The sequence below is a fragment of the Calonectris borealis genome, chromosome 4 (assembly GCF_964195595.1).
Source record: "Calonectris borealis chromosome 4, bCalBor7.hap1.2, whole genome shotgun sequence".
NCBI lineage: Eukaryota > Metazoa > Chordata > Aves > Procellariiformes > Procellariidae > Calonectris > Calonectris borealis.
The window spans coordinates 17,343,356-17,357,375 of NC_134315.1; the positions used below are offsets into that span (position 1 = coordinate 17,343,356).

The window sequence follows — 14,020 nt, forward strand, 5'->3', positions numbered from 1 at the left end:
ATAAAAGACAATAGCCAGTAAAAAAACCATCATTATTATTAGTCTTTACTTACCTGGAGGTAAATGTGGTTTATATAAACAAGAGGTGTGGTCCCTAGCACAGCTGGGGCTGCCCCTCTAACAGGCTGGCACGGTGAGAAATGCAATTCGGCATGTGGCCAGCACTGCCCCGGTCGGCCGTACGGCCGGAGACCCTCCAGGCTGACCTGCCTGTCCCTGCCCCGGGCTCTGGCCACATTTCAGACAGCACTGTACAGTGGCAATACCCAAGCTCGTTTTAAATCAGCAAGGTCAGGCTGCGGGATAGCTGCAGCCCAGATAGAGCTCTGCAGCAAAATGCACTTGGCTGCCCCAGGAGTGAGAGATGAGGACGTATCCACCATAGACCCTTCACAGAGGAGGACCTGCGGCATGGAAACCTGCTGTAGTAACCACCGTGGTGGTATGGCCTCCCAGTAACCAATATCATATATAATGATAACTTAGATTTGTTGCTGCATAAATAAAGGCAGAAGGGAAGGAAGGCCAGGGACATCTTGCTGTGGATTGCCTGCTCCTTCCCAGAATGATACTGGCCCAAACCCCTGCAGTGTGTCTGATAGAGGCATTCCCTCTGGGATGCAGTGCTGTCAGGTGCTGTCACTTTCTTCTGGACACAGACAGACAGAGTCTGTCCTCTTCTTGTGATGTTTATTTTCCGTAAGGCTTAGGAAAGGAAGGAAAAGAGTTCCTGGCCAGACAGCGAGGAAATGGCCAGGAGCTGCCAAGTGGTTCTGGGTCCCGCAGTTTAGAGGTGGCCCATGTAATACAAACAGCTCAACTCTCTGCATTCCAGTTTGCCCCTCTGATGCTCAAATGGGCACTCAGTAGAAATCGTGATCAAGTTCAGTAGTAGGAATGAGATCACACAACTGTAGGGAAGATCTACTTGAAAATGTTCGGAAATCTTCAATGAATTACTACTGTTTTTCTTAATCCCTTTAGGACTATTTTTAAGACTAAACAAATTCCACATCCTACATGTTACCTGAGTGCCAACTGGTACCAAAGCCTGCAGCTGTGTGTCTGTCACATACTGATTGATCAGTGCTATTTTTGTAGTGCTCTGAAGGCACCAGTTTCTTCACACAAGAAAAAGTCCATTCTTCAAACGGCTTTTAGTGGGAACACACTGGGAGATGATTGCAAACAGTGAAGAAAGAGTGGATGAGTCAAAGACAGTCAGAATAGCTCCATTCAGACATGCCGACAGCAGGATAATGCAGTCAGCGTTTTAAATTTACATAAAAATAGGGAGGAGAAGGATGCAGAATCTCTGCATTACTGTCACTGCTGTAAGGAGAGGGGCGGGCTTTCCACGCGGGCCTGAAACTATGGGAGCACGAAGAGGAAGGGAAGTGCGCCCATGGGGGACAGCCTCGAAACCACGTAATAGTTATGAATTATCTTAATGCAAGTTTTCATTCATTACTTCAAGTACAAGAAAGCAAATGAGCCGTCCCAAACGTTACTGTATGCTGCAGCCTCGGGAAGGGAGCATGGCGGTACTTCGGTACAGAGATACGGTTTGCCCGCACTGGGCAACAGATTTCCCTGTGGTAGGTACGAAAGGGGCCCTGTTCCGTCAGCAGAGAGGTGCTTTATTTCCTAGGCTGACGAAGCAGCATCTTAAGAAACAAGTGTAGGCTGGGGTGATAGGGTTGTGTCGTGGCATGAAGCAGTTCCCCCCATGTAAATTTAGTGGAATTCCTCTGATCCATGCCAGTGAGAGCAAAAGGGCCAGAACCTGTAACGCAGTGGAGGATCAGAAGGAGACTGAAAAAACCCACTGGAGACCAAGCACCTGATCTGGTTCTTGGTTATACGTGTGCAAATCAGCTGTGGCTCCAGCAAAGTCAATAGCTGCAAATTAGTGCATAAATGAAAATAGTATCAGGTCCAAAACAGCCAGACCCTGGCTTTTGTTTTAGATAAAATTATAGATATTATTTCTGTAGAGTCGAACACTCTGCAGGGAGACACATGGGCATATTCTTGGCTCACTGTACCTGAGGAGGCAGTATCCTTCAGCCATACTTTTAAAATATACAAGCTATATATAGTCTGCCACATTTGCTTCTCATGATTTGGCATGAATAAACAAGAAATTTGATCTTCTGGTTATGTGATATCATAACTGCTCTTTTTAAGGGGCAAAACATAGAGGACATTCAGATATTGCAATAATCAGTAATTTAAAATGCAGGAGAGAAAGAAAGATGTTTTAGAACTGCTCAATCCTCAGTTTATACTTAATTTGCTGAAGATACTCTGCTTTGGTAATGGATGATGTATTTTGGTGCCTGAGCACAGTTAGAACTCTTTTAAAATCTGATCCATAGTGTTTGACCATAACAGAAGGAGATCCTTTCACAGCCATAAATACTCATAAATACTAATTAACTATGTTTTAATCTTTTGCCAGAGATAAGGATTGCCTAAAAATATGGGAATCATTAAAACATGCGTTCATTTACAAGAATCCCTGTAATATTACATCAGAAGATTATCGGCCTTTAATGGAGTTAGCGAGTCATCCTATACCCTGTAACAAGGTAACAGTACAATGCATGGTGGGCTGCTTCAGTAGGATTGTTGTGGGACGGCATGTCTGTGCAGCGCTCTGAGTGATGGGATCTTGTCCGTCATGATTTTGAGGCTCTGTAGGTTGACGAGGAGGATATTTTGCTCTTGCGCTTACCGCAGTAGTCCTGTTCCCCGAGCATATGGCTCTCTGTAAGCAGCATGCTATCATGCTGTTAGAGGGACACTGCTTCCAAAAAGCTGCTCTTCCATGTGCAGTTAAAAAGCACACAACAAATTAGGTATATATCCTATGAGAACTAGTCAAAACCTTTCTTTCAAAATGCTTTACAGGCTGAACACGTCCATTTCCATAAAAAATAACCACCCAAAAAGATTTTGGAAATGGGAGCGTGGGCTGCAGAAATAAGAACTGACCCACTAAGGTGAACTTGCAGCGTTTCAATAAAAACTAAAACTCCTTCATTATCATGAAAACTTTTTGGTTTTCTCCAGGAAAATTTCCTGACCAGCTCTAGTATAAGTATCACTTATTAGACATTGTACCTTATTTCACAGTCACTGTTTTGGAGCAAGACAAGTGACCTCGCTCATCGTTATACAAAATCCAATCAAAATTTCCTTACCTTGGAGGACACCTTGTTGGGTTATATGGCTGATAGGGTTTCGTGGTGTGGAGACCCCTCTGTCCCAGGTAATAAGTCCTGTTTTTTGCAAAACAAATATGAACACTGGAGTTCCAAATTATTCTTTTCTGTTGTATATCTAGACCTAAGCGCAATCCTTTTCACATATTCTTTTCTTGTAATTTAGTTTAAAACCTTAACTGTATTTCTGCCCCATGTTATGGAAGACGGAAAATAATACTTAGTTCTCAGGTTAATTTACAAAACACAACTTTGGCTGTTATTAAAACACCAAGTTGCTGCTTGGACTAATGGTCACATCTATCCCTCTTTATTAGATTACTCGCTTCCTTCCTGTGACTTCTGTGGGACAAATTGCAAAACAAGCATGCCATTCAAAAAGGTCCATCGGCCAGTCAAAGTGGCGGGGGCAGCATGTGGGTACGCTGGGGTTATTGCTGCCCGCGTGGCTCCTGGGTTGGTGCTTAAGGCTAAAACCTCTAAACTGGGCTGGAATTACTGAAAATGTTGGGCAAAGTTTAATTTTTCAGTGCAATCGGACAGTATTTGTCAAGAGCCAACCTGTTTCTCACCTTTAGGACTGTATGTTTTCCCTTCTCAATTTTCTGAGAATTATTTGCATACGGGGCCTGCCGCTGCCTCCCTGAAACGTGTGAGCAAACGGGAAGACCTTTGAACACATGCAAATTCCTTTTCCTCTTAGAGCCCTGTCCTCATGTAGCCTTCTTGCTTTGGTAGGGGGCAAATCTTTTTGCCATCGTTAATCAGCTCTCAAAGCTATATAAACATTGCAACAATATTCATTCTAACCATAGCTGTTCTATAAACATATTTCTTCTCAGGAATCAACTATGAATCTTGTCCAAAACGAAGCGAATGTGAGAGCAACCCTAGCTCTGTATTCTGGAAAATGGCATCCAAGATGGTAAGATCTAGAATAAATCTCCCCGAATCCAAGAATGTTGAAAGGCACTAAGTTTCTGACACAGCCAAAAATGTGAGTTTGTAGATTGGACTTAAAACATGGAATAGTAAAAGTTCACATGAGCTTTAGCTTCAGGTGCTAAAAATCATGGCGTTGGAAATTTGTATTTCCGAGGCCCATATTTTATGTACAATGTTTAATGTCACTGTAGTTTGGGCATTCTTATTTGTGGACAGATACTGTGTGCCAGTGTCTAGAACAACACTTGGCAGACAGCTGGAACTTTGCAAATAATACTTACAATAATAATAATCACCACCTTAATTAAATGACAAGACTGAAATTGCTGAAATAAAATACATTTTAGCATGTGAATGTTGAGAGCAGTGCCCAAATTGGCACAGAAATTTTCCAAGCAGCTAAGAATCCCCTTGCACCTTCCCGGCATAAACCTGAAGAGCACGTCCTCCCACAACGGTATCTGGCAAGGTTCCTACGATGTACCCACCCGTATGCACACGCCAGCTCTCATCACATGAATGAGACCCTGCTAGTCTGAGTTAAGCAGTTAGCCTGGCTTTGTTGAATCAGCACTTTATAGAAAAAAACTGCCAGAAAAAAAACTGCTCTCCTGTATCGGTTTAATTTTACATGTCTCTTGAGACTTCACCCTTGATATGACTGTTAGTAGATGACTGCCCAGGTGGAAAACAAGCATTCCTGTATGCTTCAGCTCTCATGTACGTAAGAAAAAGTCTACTCACTGTAAAAAAAAAAATGTTTTGTGGGTAAACTAGTGTACATAAGTCTTCCAAGCTCAACACAGTTTCTATGTTCTCATTAATCCCCTCAGTTCCAGAGTCTGGGAGGGATAAACCACCATACAGAGTCAGGCTTGCTCAACTGCAGGCTTTCTAGTCCAAATAAATTTAAGATCTACTAAAACTCATGCTTATTACATTAGGGAGTTACACATAATGAAAATTTCCTGCAACTTCACAGCTCTCGGGATCTGAGTTTGAGCCACGTTGTTTATATGTAAGAGGACTTGGAAGATTTGATGAGTACAGTCACCTGTGTTAAGCTTTTTAAAAATTCTTTGTCTTACCAATGGATTATGTATCTAGAGTGGGTACTTTATGTTGTAACCTTAGTAGTCTTTAAATATTTGGCCATGAGTTTTAGAGAATAGCAGAGCAGTGATTACATGATCCAGTAATTTAAAAAGCAAATCAGACAAAACTCAGTGATGAGTTTTACAAAAACCGCTGGGGAGAAGAATCCCAAGCCACAAAAGAACACAGAGCATGAGTCACAAGGTAACGAATACACGATGGTTTTCGTGTCCTTAAACTACTGTACCTCTGTTCTGGATCGTCCTTACTGTCTGAATTAAAGCAGTCTGAGGATTATTCCAAGTTACTACAGCCCCATCAGACAGCTGTAGCTGCTGGGGCTCTGGGAAGCCCTATAAAAACTGAAAGCAGCAGTGACAGCAAAGTTGCTATGCTAATCCCATGCAACTCAGACTGCCAATTCATAGCTGGCTAATGCACCTTTATCACAGTTTTGCCATAGCCTTTAGAGGCTTTTTTTTGCACTGGCACGTTCTGCAAAAATACTGGCCAGATCCTCTACTTGTATAAGTCAGTTCTGATGACATCAAAGAAGTTACAGTAATTTCTACTAGCCCCGAGTCCGATGTGGTACTGCATGTCGTGTCAGAGTGCAATGTCCATTTGTTTTGTTCAGTTTGCAGAAGCAGCATGTGGTGTGGTTCAAGTGATGCTCAATGGATCAGTAGAAGCTGGAGCTTTCAGAAGCAGCAGGTATTTGCTCAGCATGCTACCATCCGTGTTTCTCTGGGGCCTGCATGCTGGTGAACACGTCTTTGCCAGTGAGACCCAGTGCAGAATGGATTTTGGTTAACTCCTATAGTGGTCTAAACCATTGGCTGTTGTAGAGCTATTCACTTAACTCCTTCTATACAGTGACTGTAATTGAAATCCTTCAGAGGGTATACAGGTGGGGTTTCCAGTATGCTCTTACTGCACAAAGTAACTTTATTATTACAGTTTATTTATTCATTACACATGAATGACACATTTCTAACTGTTCATGGAGCTGACTGGATTTTACCCCTCCAGACTGTGCTTCCTTGGGTTACCTGGCTGGAAGTGCAGTTTTGAATAATATTGAAAGAGGAAGAATATGCTGGTCGGGGGAATAGCCATGTTCGTTTCCCTTGCACCAGATCAAATCAATAGCCAATAAACTGAACAGGAGAAAAGGCACTAAAGATGGAAAAATTTCACCTTGTTTCAGTCTGCAGTTTCAAAAGTTCTCCTGAAAGTGAAATAAGAATGGGGAGAAAATATTTTACCATAAGGCAATTAAATAGTCTATGAAAATCCATTAGCAGGATAATGTTCTTTCACTGAGAATAATAGCAGCACTAATAAGCACTAGCATTTGGGGAACATACTCTGTACGTCTTTCTCAGATAACTCAGAATGTTTTGCTTTTTTATGTCCCGTTCTTGCAGCATCTTTGGAAGTGTTGAGATCTTTAACCTAAATCCAGATAAAGTCTCTACAGTACACATTTGGCTTATGCATGACATTGGTGGACCTCAAAGGTAAGTCACACCGGTACGAAACGATGAGCAGTGTGAAGAAGGCGCAGCTCGGTTCTCACGAGTGACTGTCTAACAGTGGCGCTGTCTTAAACCTGCTCCTGAAACCTGCTCTACATTCACTCTCCTAGCTGCTTACTTTACTGGAAAGAATAACATTTGTACTGTTGTTATCTTTAGAATTTTTCATAGGTACTGCTCAACAGTTATAGCGAAGACACATTGACATTTTCCTTGCTTTCAAGAGGTCCCATGACCTTTAAATTCCTTCCAACCCCACTGAGCTCTACAGACCTTTATTATGGGTGCAGCACTGAAGTCACAGGGCAGGCCAAGTTTGCAAGGGTGAACAGCTGGAAAATATGTTTGTCCATAGGAATAGTATAATTATGCTGAGCAGAACCATTTTTGATAAAATAATTTCAAATGCTGGAATAGGTTTCCCAGAGAGGTTGTGGAGTCTCCATGTGTGGACATGCTCAAAACCTGACTGGGTCCTGGGCAACCTGCTCTAGCTGATATTGGTTGGACTAGATGATCTCAAGCAGCCTTTTCCAACCTAAATGATTCTGTAATTTTTAATAACAAGTCTGTAGTTTAAATGCTTACCATGGAATTACTGATCCTAGACCAGTGACCTCAAATCACATCTGAGCCTTTCTGAGTGACCTTTTTCATCCTGATCAGATTCATTTTCAGATCTACCACATTTCAAGCACTGAGCATGAGGCTCAGTGCCTTTGACCCCTATTTTCAGAGCCGGTTCTGTGGTTCATGTGGTTATAATGCACTGACATTATAATAACCACTTATAATGGTTTCTCCTGTTCCTAAGAACCACGACAGATGCAGCAGCTTTGATGCTGTGGGTCAGGAGGCAGGCCACGATGATGCAGTGCAACTCAGGAATGAGTGTGGACCCAGCAGAGACCCTTGCTCGGACAGCCTCACTATCTGACACAGTACCAGCTCCAGTGCTGCAACCCCTCCCCTAGCCCAGACGCCCAGCAGAGTCTCTTTGCCACACAAGCTGACATATCTGTCACAGCTCACAGGCATGCATCTACCCTGTGTCAGCATGCCAGGCATACTTTTGTGGCCCATTGCATAGAGGTTTGCTGAAGAAAAGGAGATTGAGTAATCTGTACATTAGTTCCCCCAGACATGGCACCTGATCCTTTCCCAACATCAGAAAAGCCATCATGTTCCTCCTCAACAGCTTCAACAACCTGGTGCCCTGCCAGCCTTCTGGACACACCCTCCTCCTGTGCCAAGTTCACAGCAGTTTCCTTTTTATTTTCTACTTACTTCCAAGGAGAAAGAGGGAGGGTAGCTCCAGTAATATGTATTCCTTTTATCTTCTGATTCGTATTCCATGTTGAATCACTGATAACATCTGGCAAGTCTAGTGAACAAAGAAGAGCTGGCTCTGCTTTCCACTAATGCCATATGTTAATAACTGGATTTGCCCCAGTATTGTATTATTGCCCTGATGGGTGTCCTATGCTCTGGACCAGGAGGTGATTTTTATCCCAAGGTAACAAGTCTTTTGAAGTGTCCTGTCTGTGTCTATGACATTTGCCAATCCTCTTACCACAGCTTTGGGGCCCCTTGGGCTATTTCAAGAAAATTAAGCAGAGATAAAGGACTCAAAGGTATGATATTGCTACATGCTTCATGAAACCATTAGCTGGATGGAAAAGAAATACACAAGTTAGGGCTCCTACCAGTGGAAAAGTGGTTGAAACAGCCCCTTGTCAAAACAGAGCAGCAGCAGCAGCCACAGACTGAGTCAAACAGAAAGGAGGTGCTTGTAGCCTGCTTCCTCCCATGTTTTTTATCTGCTTCCTCCTATCTTATGTCCTACCTGGGACTTAGCTGCTGGTTTTCGTGATTGACTCTTTCTCATCATACAGAGGACTTTATTCTTTGTCCTTCCACAGATTTGAATGAGCCTTATATCGTGCTCCTGTGGATGGAGGCCACCAGCAGCTCTGGAGCAGTTCTAGAGCACCTTGAACTGTGAATGGAACTGAGTTATTTCCCACAGATATCTTCCTGCACAAAGTTCTCGTGCAAGATGCACAGCCAAACATCACATAGTTTCTACCAGCAAAGGCCCAATGGTAGCCAAAAATCCACAAACCAATGGACTTAACAGCACATTAGCAAACAAGCTTTTAAAGAATCTTACCTGAAATAAAGCAAAGTGACATAGTGTGGAATTTAGCTAAGCTTCTTGTATACACAAGGAACACAAGTAACAAAAGGCTTTTCTCTCCAGTGAATCCTGCTCAGGTCATTCCATAAAGAGGTTAAAAAGCATCTTAGAAGAGCGAAACTTTAAGATCACCTGTGAAGACAATTACAGGTAATTACCTGCTCTTATTGGTGACAACTGGCTAACATAAAACTAATATTGCATCTCCTTCTTGACTTAATATAGGTTTACAGCAAGCTAGAGCAGACTCCTCTCTTACTGCCATCACATCCCTTTGATGTGGCTGTTTCTTCTCAGGGGCTTCCACTCGTGTTGGCTGGGTCTGGGGCTTGCTCTCTGCCCTGCACTTGCCATTGTGCATGTTCAGTTGCCTTCAGGGAAAGAGCAATCCAGCCTCCTTCAACAGATTTTCATCTGACCGGGCTTTTACCTACAATAATCAGAACCAAATAGGCAGCTTTCCTCCCTGCTGCATGTAGATAACGCAGTGTGTCAAGGATGGTCCTTACTTCCTTCGCTATAGTTTGAGCTTACTTTCTGTCCAGCCACTTTGTCAGAGAGTGAGGCATGAGACATGTTAAGCATTATCAATTACTATAATTCACCATTGTCAGGAGAGAAAAACAGGAGTCCGGGAAACAGCAACCCGAGTTCTGACTTGCCTGAAATCTCTATCCGCCTGCTGAGGAGATACAAAAGCCTGAGACCTTATATCCTGCTGTGTGGGTTCAGAGACCTTCACACAGAGCAAAAGTGTTCTTTAGTGACATTAGAAAAGCAGCAAAGGTTCAATATTACTTATATCTTATCTGTCAGGAACAGCTTTTCAGAGTGAAGAACTTGTATAAGAACATTTCCGAAGTAAACAAACATTTCTATAAACTACTGAGTTCGTGACGTTAGTTTTAAATAAGGAAAAGTTGGTCTGCCAAGGAGACAAATGCCTTATCTGGTGATAGGACTTCAATTCTGAAGGCAGAGCAATACATTCCTGTTTAGGTATTGCTGAACCTGATTGTTGGTGCTTTGCACATTGTGAAGAGATTAACACTGGTGTGGTGCATGAACCTGCCAAATCGTGATGCTCGCGTACTCGCTTTCTCTTTGGGTAAATGCAGCCTTTAACCAATACTCCCAGGACCTGTAAGTAGGTATAGATTGTTTCAGCCTGTGATGAAATAAGCTAAGGGGCCAGGGAGGAAGGGGAAATATGTAGTAGCTTAGATCCCTTGTGGCTCAGCGCAGGGAGAAACCTGTAACACATCATGAAGAGTTTTGACACACTCGTTGCTGTGGCTCACAACTCGCTTCTTAAGATAGAATAACAAGTAGGGGTTTTTGTCAGAGCTCAACTAACATGCCTAAGCAACTGTGTAGAGCAACACGGACAATTAATTTTACTATTTTATGTACAGAACAATAATAAAATAAGCAACGTGCAGTAAAACTCTTCAGGATAGACCACATAAATTCGCTTCACTCCCCTGAAGTCATTGCAAACAGAACTGTGTGGGTCTGCATCAGCTGGGCATCTGGCTTTTCATGCCACGTAGCAATTGATGCTGATCATTTTCTCGTGCTTTTGTCCATGTCAGCAGTGTCTTCCAGAAGTAACTCAAAAAATAGTTGCACTGGATGTACTTCTAGCAAACAATCTAATCATATCTGACATTGTTAGCAACAGCTTTACACTGTAGCAGTAGGGGTTACCACCGAGTAAGCAAGACGGTGAACTTCCAGCATGGCAGCAGCTCCGTAGTCCATGCAAGAGGTCTTACTTCTTTTTCATAATTGTTTTTGTTATCGCAAGTAGCTGACATGCCGTGAGTTCACACCCTACTTTATTTTGTACTCGCTCCCGTCCCTAGCCCCTTTAAACACTGAAGTTATCTTTCTGCAGCAAGGTCTAAAAAAAAAAATCCTAAGAAAAGACATCCGCTTGATAAGCACAGATGTAACGTGCACTTTGACTCTCACGTTGCATTTAGTAACTGTGGAGTTACTCTGTTGTACTTGCAAAGTAGTTACTAAATATTTGTTTGTTTTTGTGCCTTATCACAGACCAGTTCAGCTCCTTCAGTGTGTGCAGAACCCTGACCACACAGACTGCAGACTTTGCACCAACACCACGGCAACTCCATGAAACGGAGTCCTCCGCACTACTGAAGACTTTCGTTATTTGTGTGTAAAGCTGGAAAAGATGTGGCTACATAGCTTAGAGTGATAAATAGTAGCGTGGTGTGTACAGAGTCCATAACCAGAAATCCTTGCTGTAATACTGACAGCCAAATAGCAGGAGATGGTGGTTTAGGTGTGATTACTGTACACACACGCACACAAACATACTATTTCAGAGGGGCCGGGGGCATGTTCACTGGTTGAAGGCAGATACTTGGCCCTGGTTTGCTCCCTCCCATAGAGCTCCCTTGTGCCCAGAGGCTCAGAGCAGGGGTTTCCTGGGGCGTGCACAGAGAAGAAAGAGACTTTCCAGCGGAGGCAGAACTTGCCCGGATCAGCGCTCGGCTTCCTCCCCGCAGGAAGGCTGGATGGGAAGTTACCTGAGCATGCTACGCTCTCCCTGCACCCCAGTGCAACATCCCCCAGAGGGGAACAGTGGCCCATGGTATAAATCATGTTTTTCCCAGGGACTGTGGCAGGTCTGAGCAGGTAGAGCAAGCGATGGAAGAGGCGGAGCGGTTCTTACCTTTTAATGGGCATCACAGTAAGAGGCTGGTGGGGAAACGGCTGAGCTGAGCCAAGAAAAGACCAGAAACCGCTCAGAGGGTTGCCAGCATCTGTAAGCACGGGCCAAGTGTGTAGCTGGGGAGAGAAAATAGCAAGACTGACTCAGGCAACCCCATTAAAATCCTACTGGAAACACCATTGCAGTTCAGATTACATTTTATTCTTAATATAGCAGTAAGGATAAGCCTTCCAACTTTCATAAAAGGTCCCTCAGGCCACAGTTTGGCCAGACACTGGAATAGAGACAAACATCAAAAGGTTGCCACAATAAGGAATGTCTGTTGACCTCTGTTTCTGAGGTGAAAGGTGATGCCTCGCAGTGTATAATTCACAGGCACGGACATGCCATAGTACACTGAAACAGCAGGTTTCATCGATTTCCTTTGATTTCCATTTTGCCGGTCTCATATGCATATTCAAGTGCAGTGTTTATAACAAAATAAAGATCTGAGGCCAGCTTTTGGCCTCGGCTGTGGTGCCTTTGTGCAGGGCCATTGACACTAAAAGAACAGAGCAGGCTTTGCTACAGATATACTCTTAGGTGTTGCCGCACCAGCGTAACCAGCCATTGCCAATTCATTAGGCAGACTGAGGTTTCCATGATCCCACAGGCGGAAGGTTATAATGCCGTATGTTTTAGTGACTACCCAGAGTGTGAAGCATCCTTATGGAACTACACAAGCTGGTGTAACTTCGAGCATCTCTAGATAAACCTTTGCTCTGTAACACGCAGGCCTGCACTGAGCTGGACCACGCCCAAGACCTCGCCCATAATGTTTACTTTAAGTGAAATGTATTTTTATTTGCACTCTGTTATGTAACTGCTTAGATGCATTAACGCAGACACATACCAATATTTTCAAATAGGTTATTTCTGACTATAGGTCAAGAGTTTGTCTTCATGCTCACTTTTGTACCTCTTCTGTTGCGATATAAAATGTTGACTGTAAAATCGAGATCTAGAATAAAATTGCTGGTGGCAAACGTTGTTAATTCAGTTTCACATTCCACTTAACCTCAGACTGAACACGAAAATAAGCCATTTCCTAAAAATAACTCAGAAATTCATTCAACGTATGAAACTCCACATATACCCACCCAGGAAAGCAGAGAAAGGTCACAGCTCCTATCCTCCTCGGACTCTACTCTCGCTACCTCGCTCCATCTTGTTCAGAGAAGTCATTGCCGTTGTTGGCTGGAAGGGAAACATCCTGTGTCTTTGTCTTGAACACAGAGATCCAGATATGTATGTTGTTCTCAGCCATATTAGTTAAGGAAGATGACGGTTCTTATCAGTGGTTACGTAGTCAAATGTTAAGAAGCAAATCAGTGTTTTTGAAAGCTGAGGTGCACACTTAATACAGGCAACTGTGCTGGAGTAAATGACAGCTTTGTACCACAGGTGGCTGGCACGAACGTTGTCCCAGCAAAACGTCTTTCTTTTAAAGGTATGTAAAAATGACACACCTTTACAGGGAAACTTGGCAATAAAAGACAACACTAGGGAAATAATTGAACTTGCGATTGCCTGGTTTCATTCTGACTGGTTAATCTGCTGCCAAGAAGGGCTGCAAGTTTTGTGGATTGCAGGTGGATGTACTGGGAAGAGGGTGCAGGACACTAATGCCTCATTTCTTTTCCCCTCATCAGCACTTGTTGCAAAGGGAGAAGAGTCGGCCCAGGTACTGTGGCTATTGCACGCTCTGGATACACCTCACCCCTTTCCCCAATACCACTCCCAAGGCCCACAAAGCTTGGTGTCATCTGCTGTGTCGTGCTGCTTGCCCTTAAAGAGGGAGCATTAACATTGGCCCACTTTATTTATTAGTACAGGTGCACTATAGGTGTACCTCTGGCCCACTAACACACACCCAAGTCTGTGCTGCTCGCGTTACATGTGTAGCAGAACGTAAGCGAGCTGATTTCCAGCAAGCAAGGAGAAGCATTTTTGTTATCCATGATCACACATTTGACATGCCATGCAGACATGCCCTACCAGACAGGTATAATTCCAAATCCTATTGCTCTGCTGAAAATTAATAAAGCAAAAAACCTCCCAAACCAATACAAAGTGTCCCAAATTCACAGAAAACTAACTAAAAGGAAAAATAACCTATGACTACATGGAAGAAATGTTTCTTAATATAGTTTGAAACATGTTGGGTTTTGAAAATATGCTTTCAATCTGAAGAAGCTAACCTCTGTCACAACTTGTTCAAGACAGATGGGCTAGCTTGTGCCCCAGGCCCACAGCAAACACTGCC

General features: G+C 43.3%; 1 protein-coding gene across 1 annotated transcript in view; it reads left to right on the forward strand.

The window, feature by feature from the left end:
- Positions 1–12,747, forward strand: part of LOC142081746 (ADP-ribosyl cyclase/cyclic ADP-ribose hydrolase 1-like) — a 29,614-nt gene extending 16,867 nt beyond the window's left edge. Inside the window, exons 2-8 of the mRNA XM_075148807.1 lie at positions 2,465–2,594; positions 3,142–3,277; positions 4,073–4,155; positions 5,908–5,984; positions 6,701–6,793; positions 9,075–9,161; positions 11,073–12,747. Of these exons, the coding sequence (XP_075004908.1) occupies positions 2,465–2,594; positions 3,142–3,277; positions 4,073–4,155; positions 5,908–5,984; positions 6,701–6,793; positions 9,075–9,161; positions 11,073–11,154 (688 nt within the window). The 3' untranslated portion in view covers positions 11,155–12,747. The remainder of the gene's footprint in view (positions 1–2,464; positions 2,595–3,141; positions 3,278–4,072; positions 4,156–5,907; positions 5,985–6,700; positions 6,794–9,074; positions 9,162–11,072) is intronic.
- Positions 12,748–14,020: the final 1,273 nt, after the last annotated feature.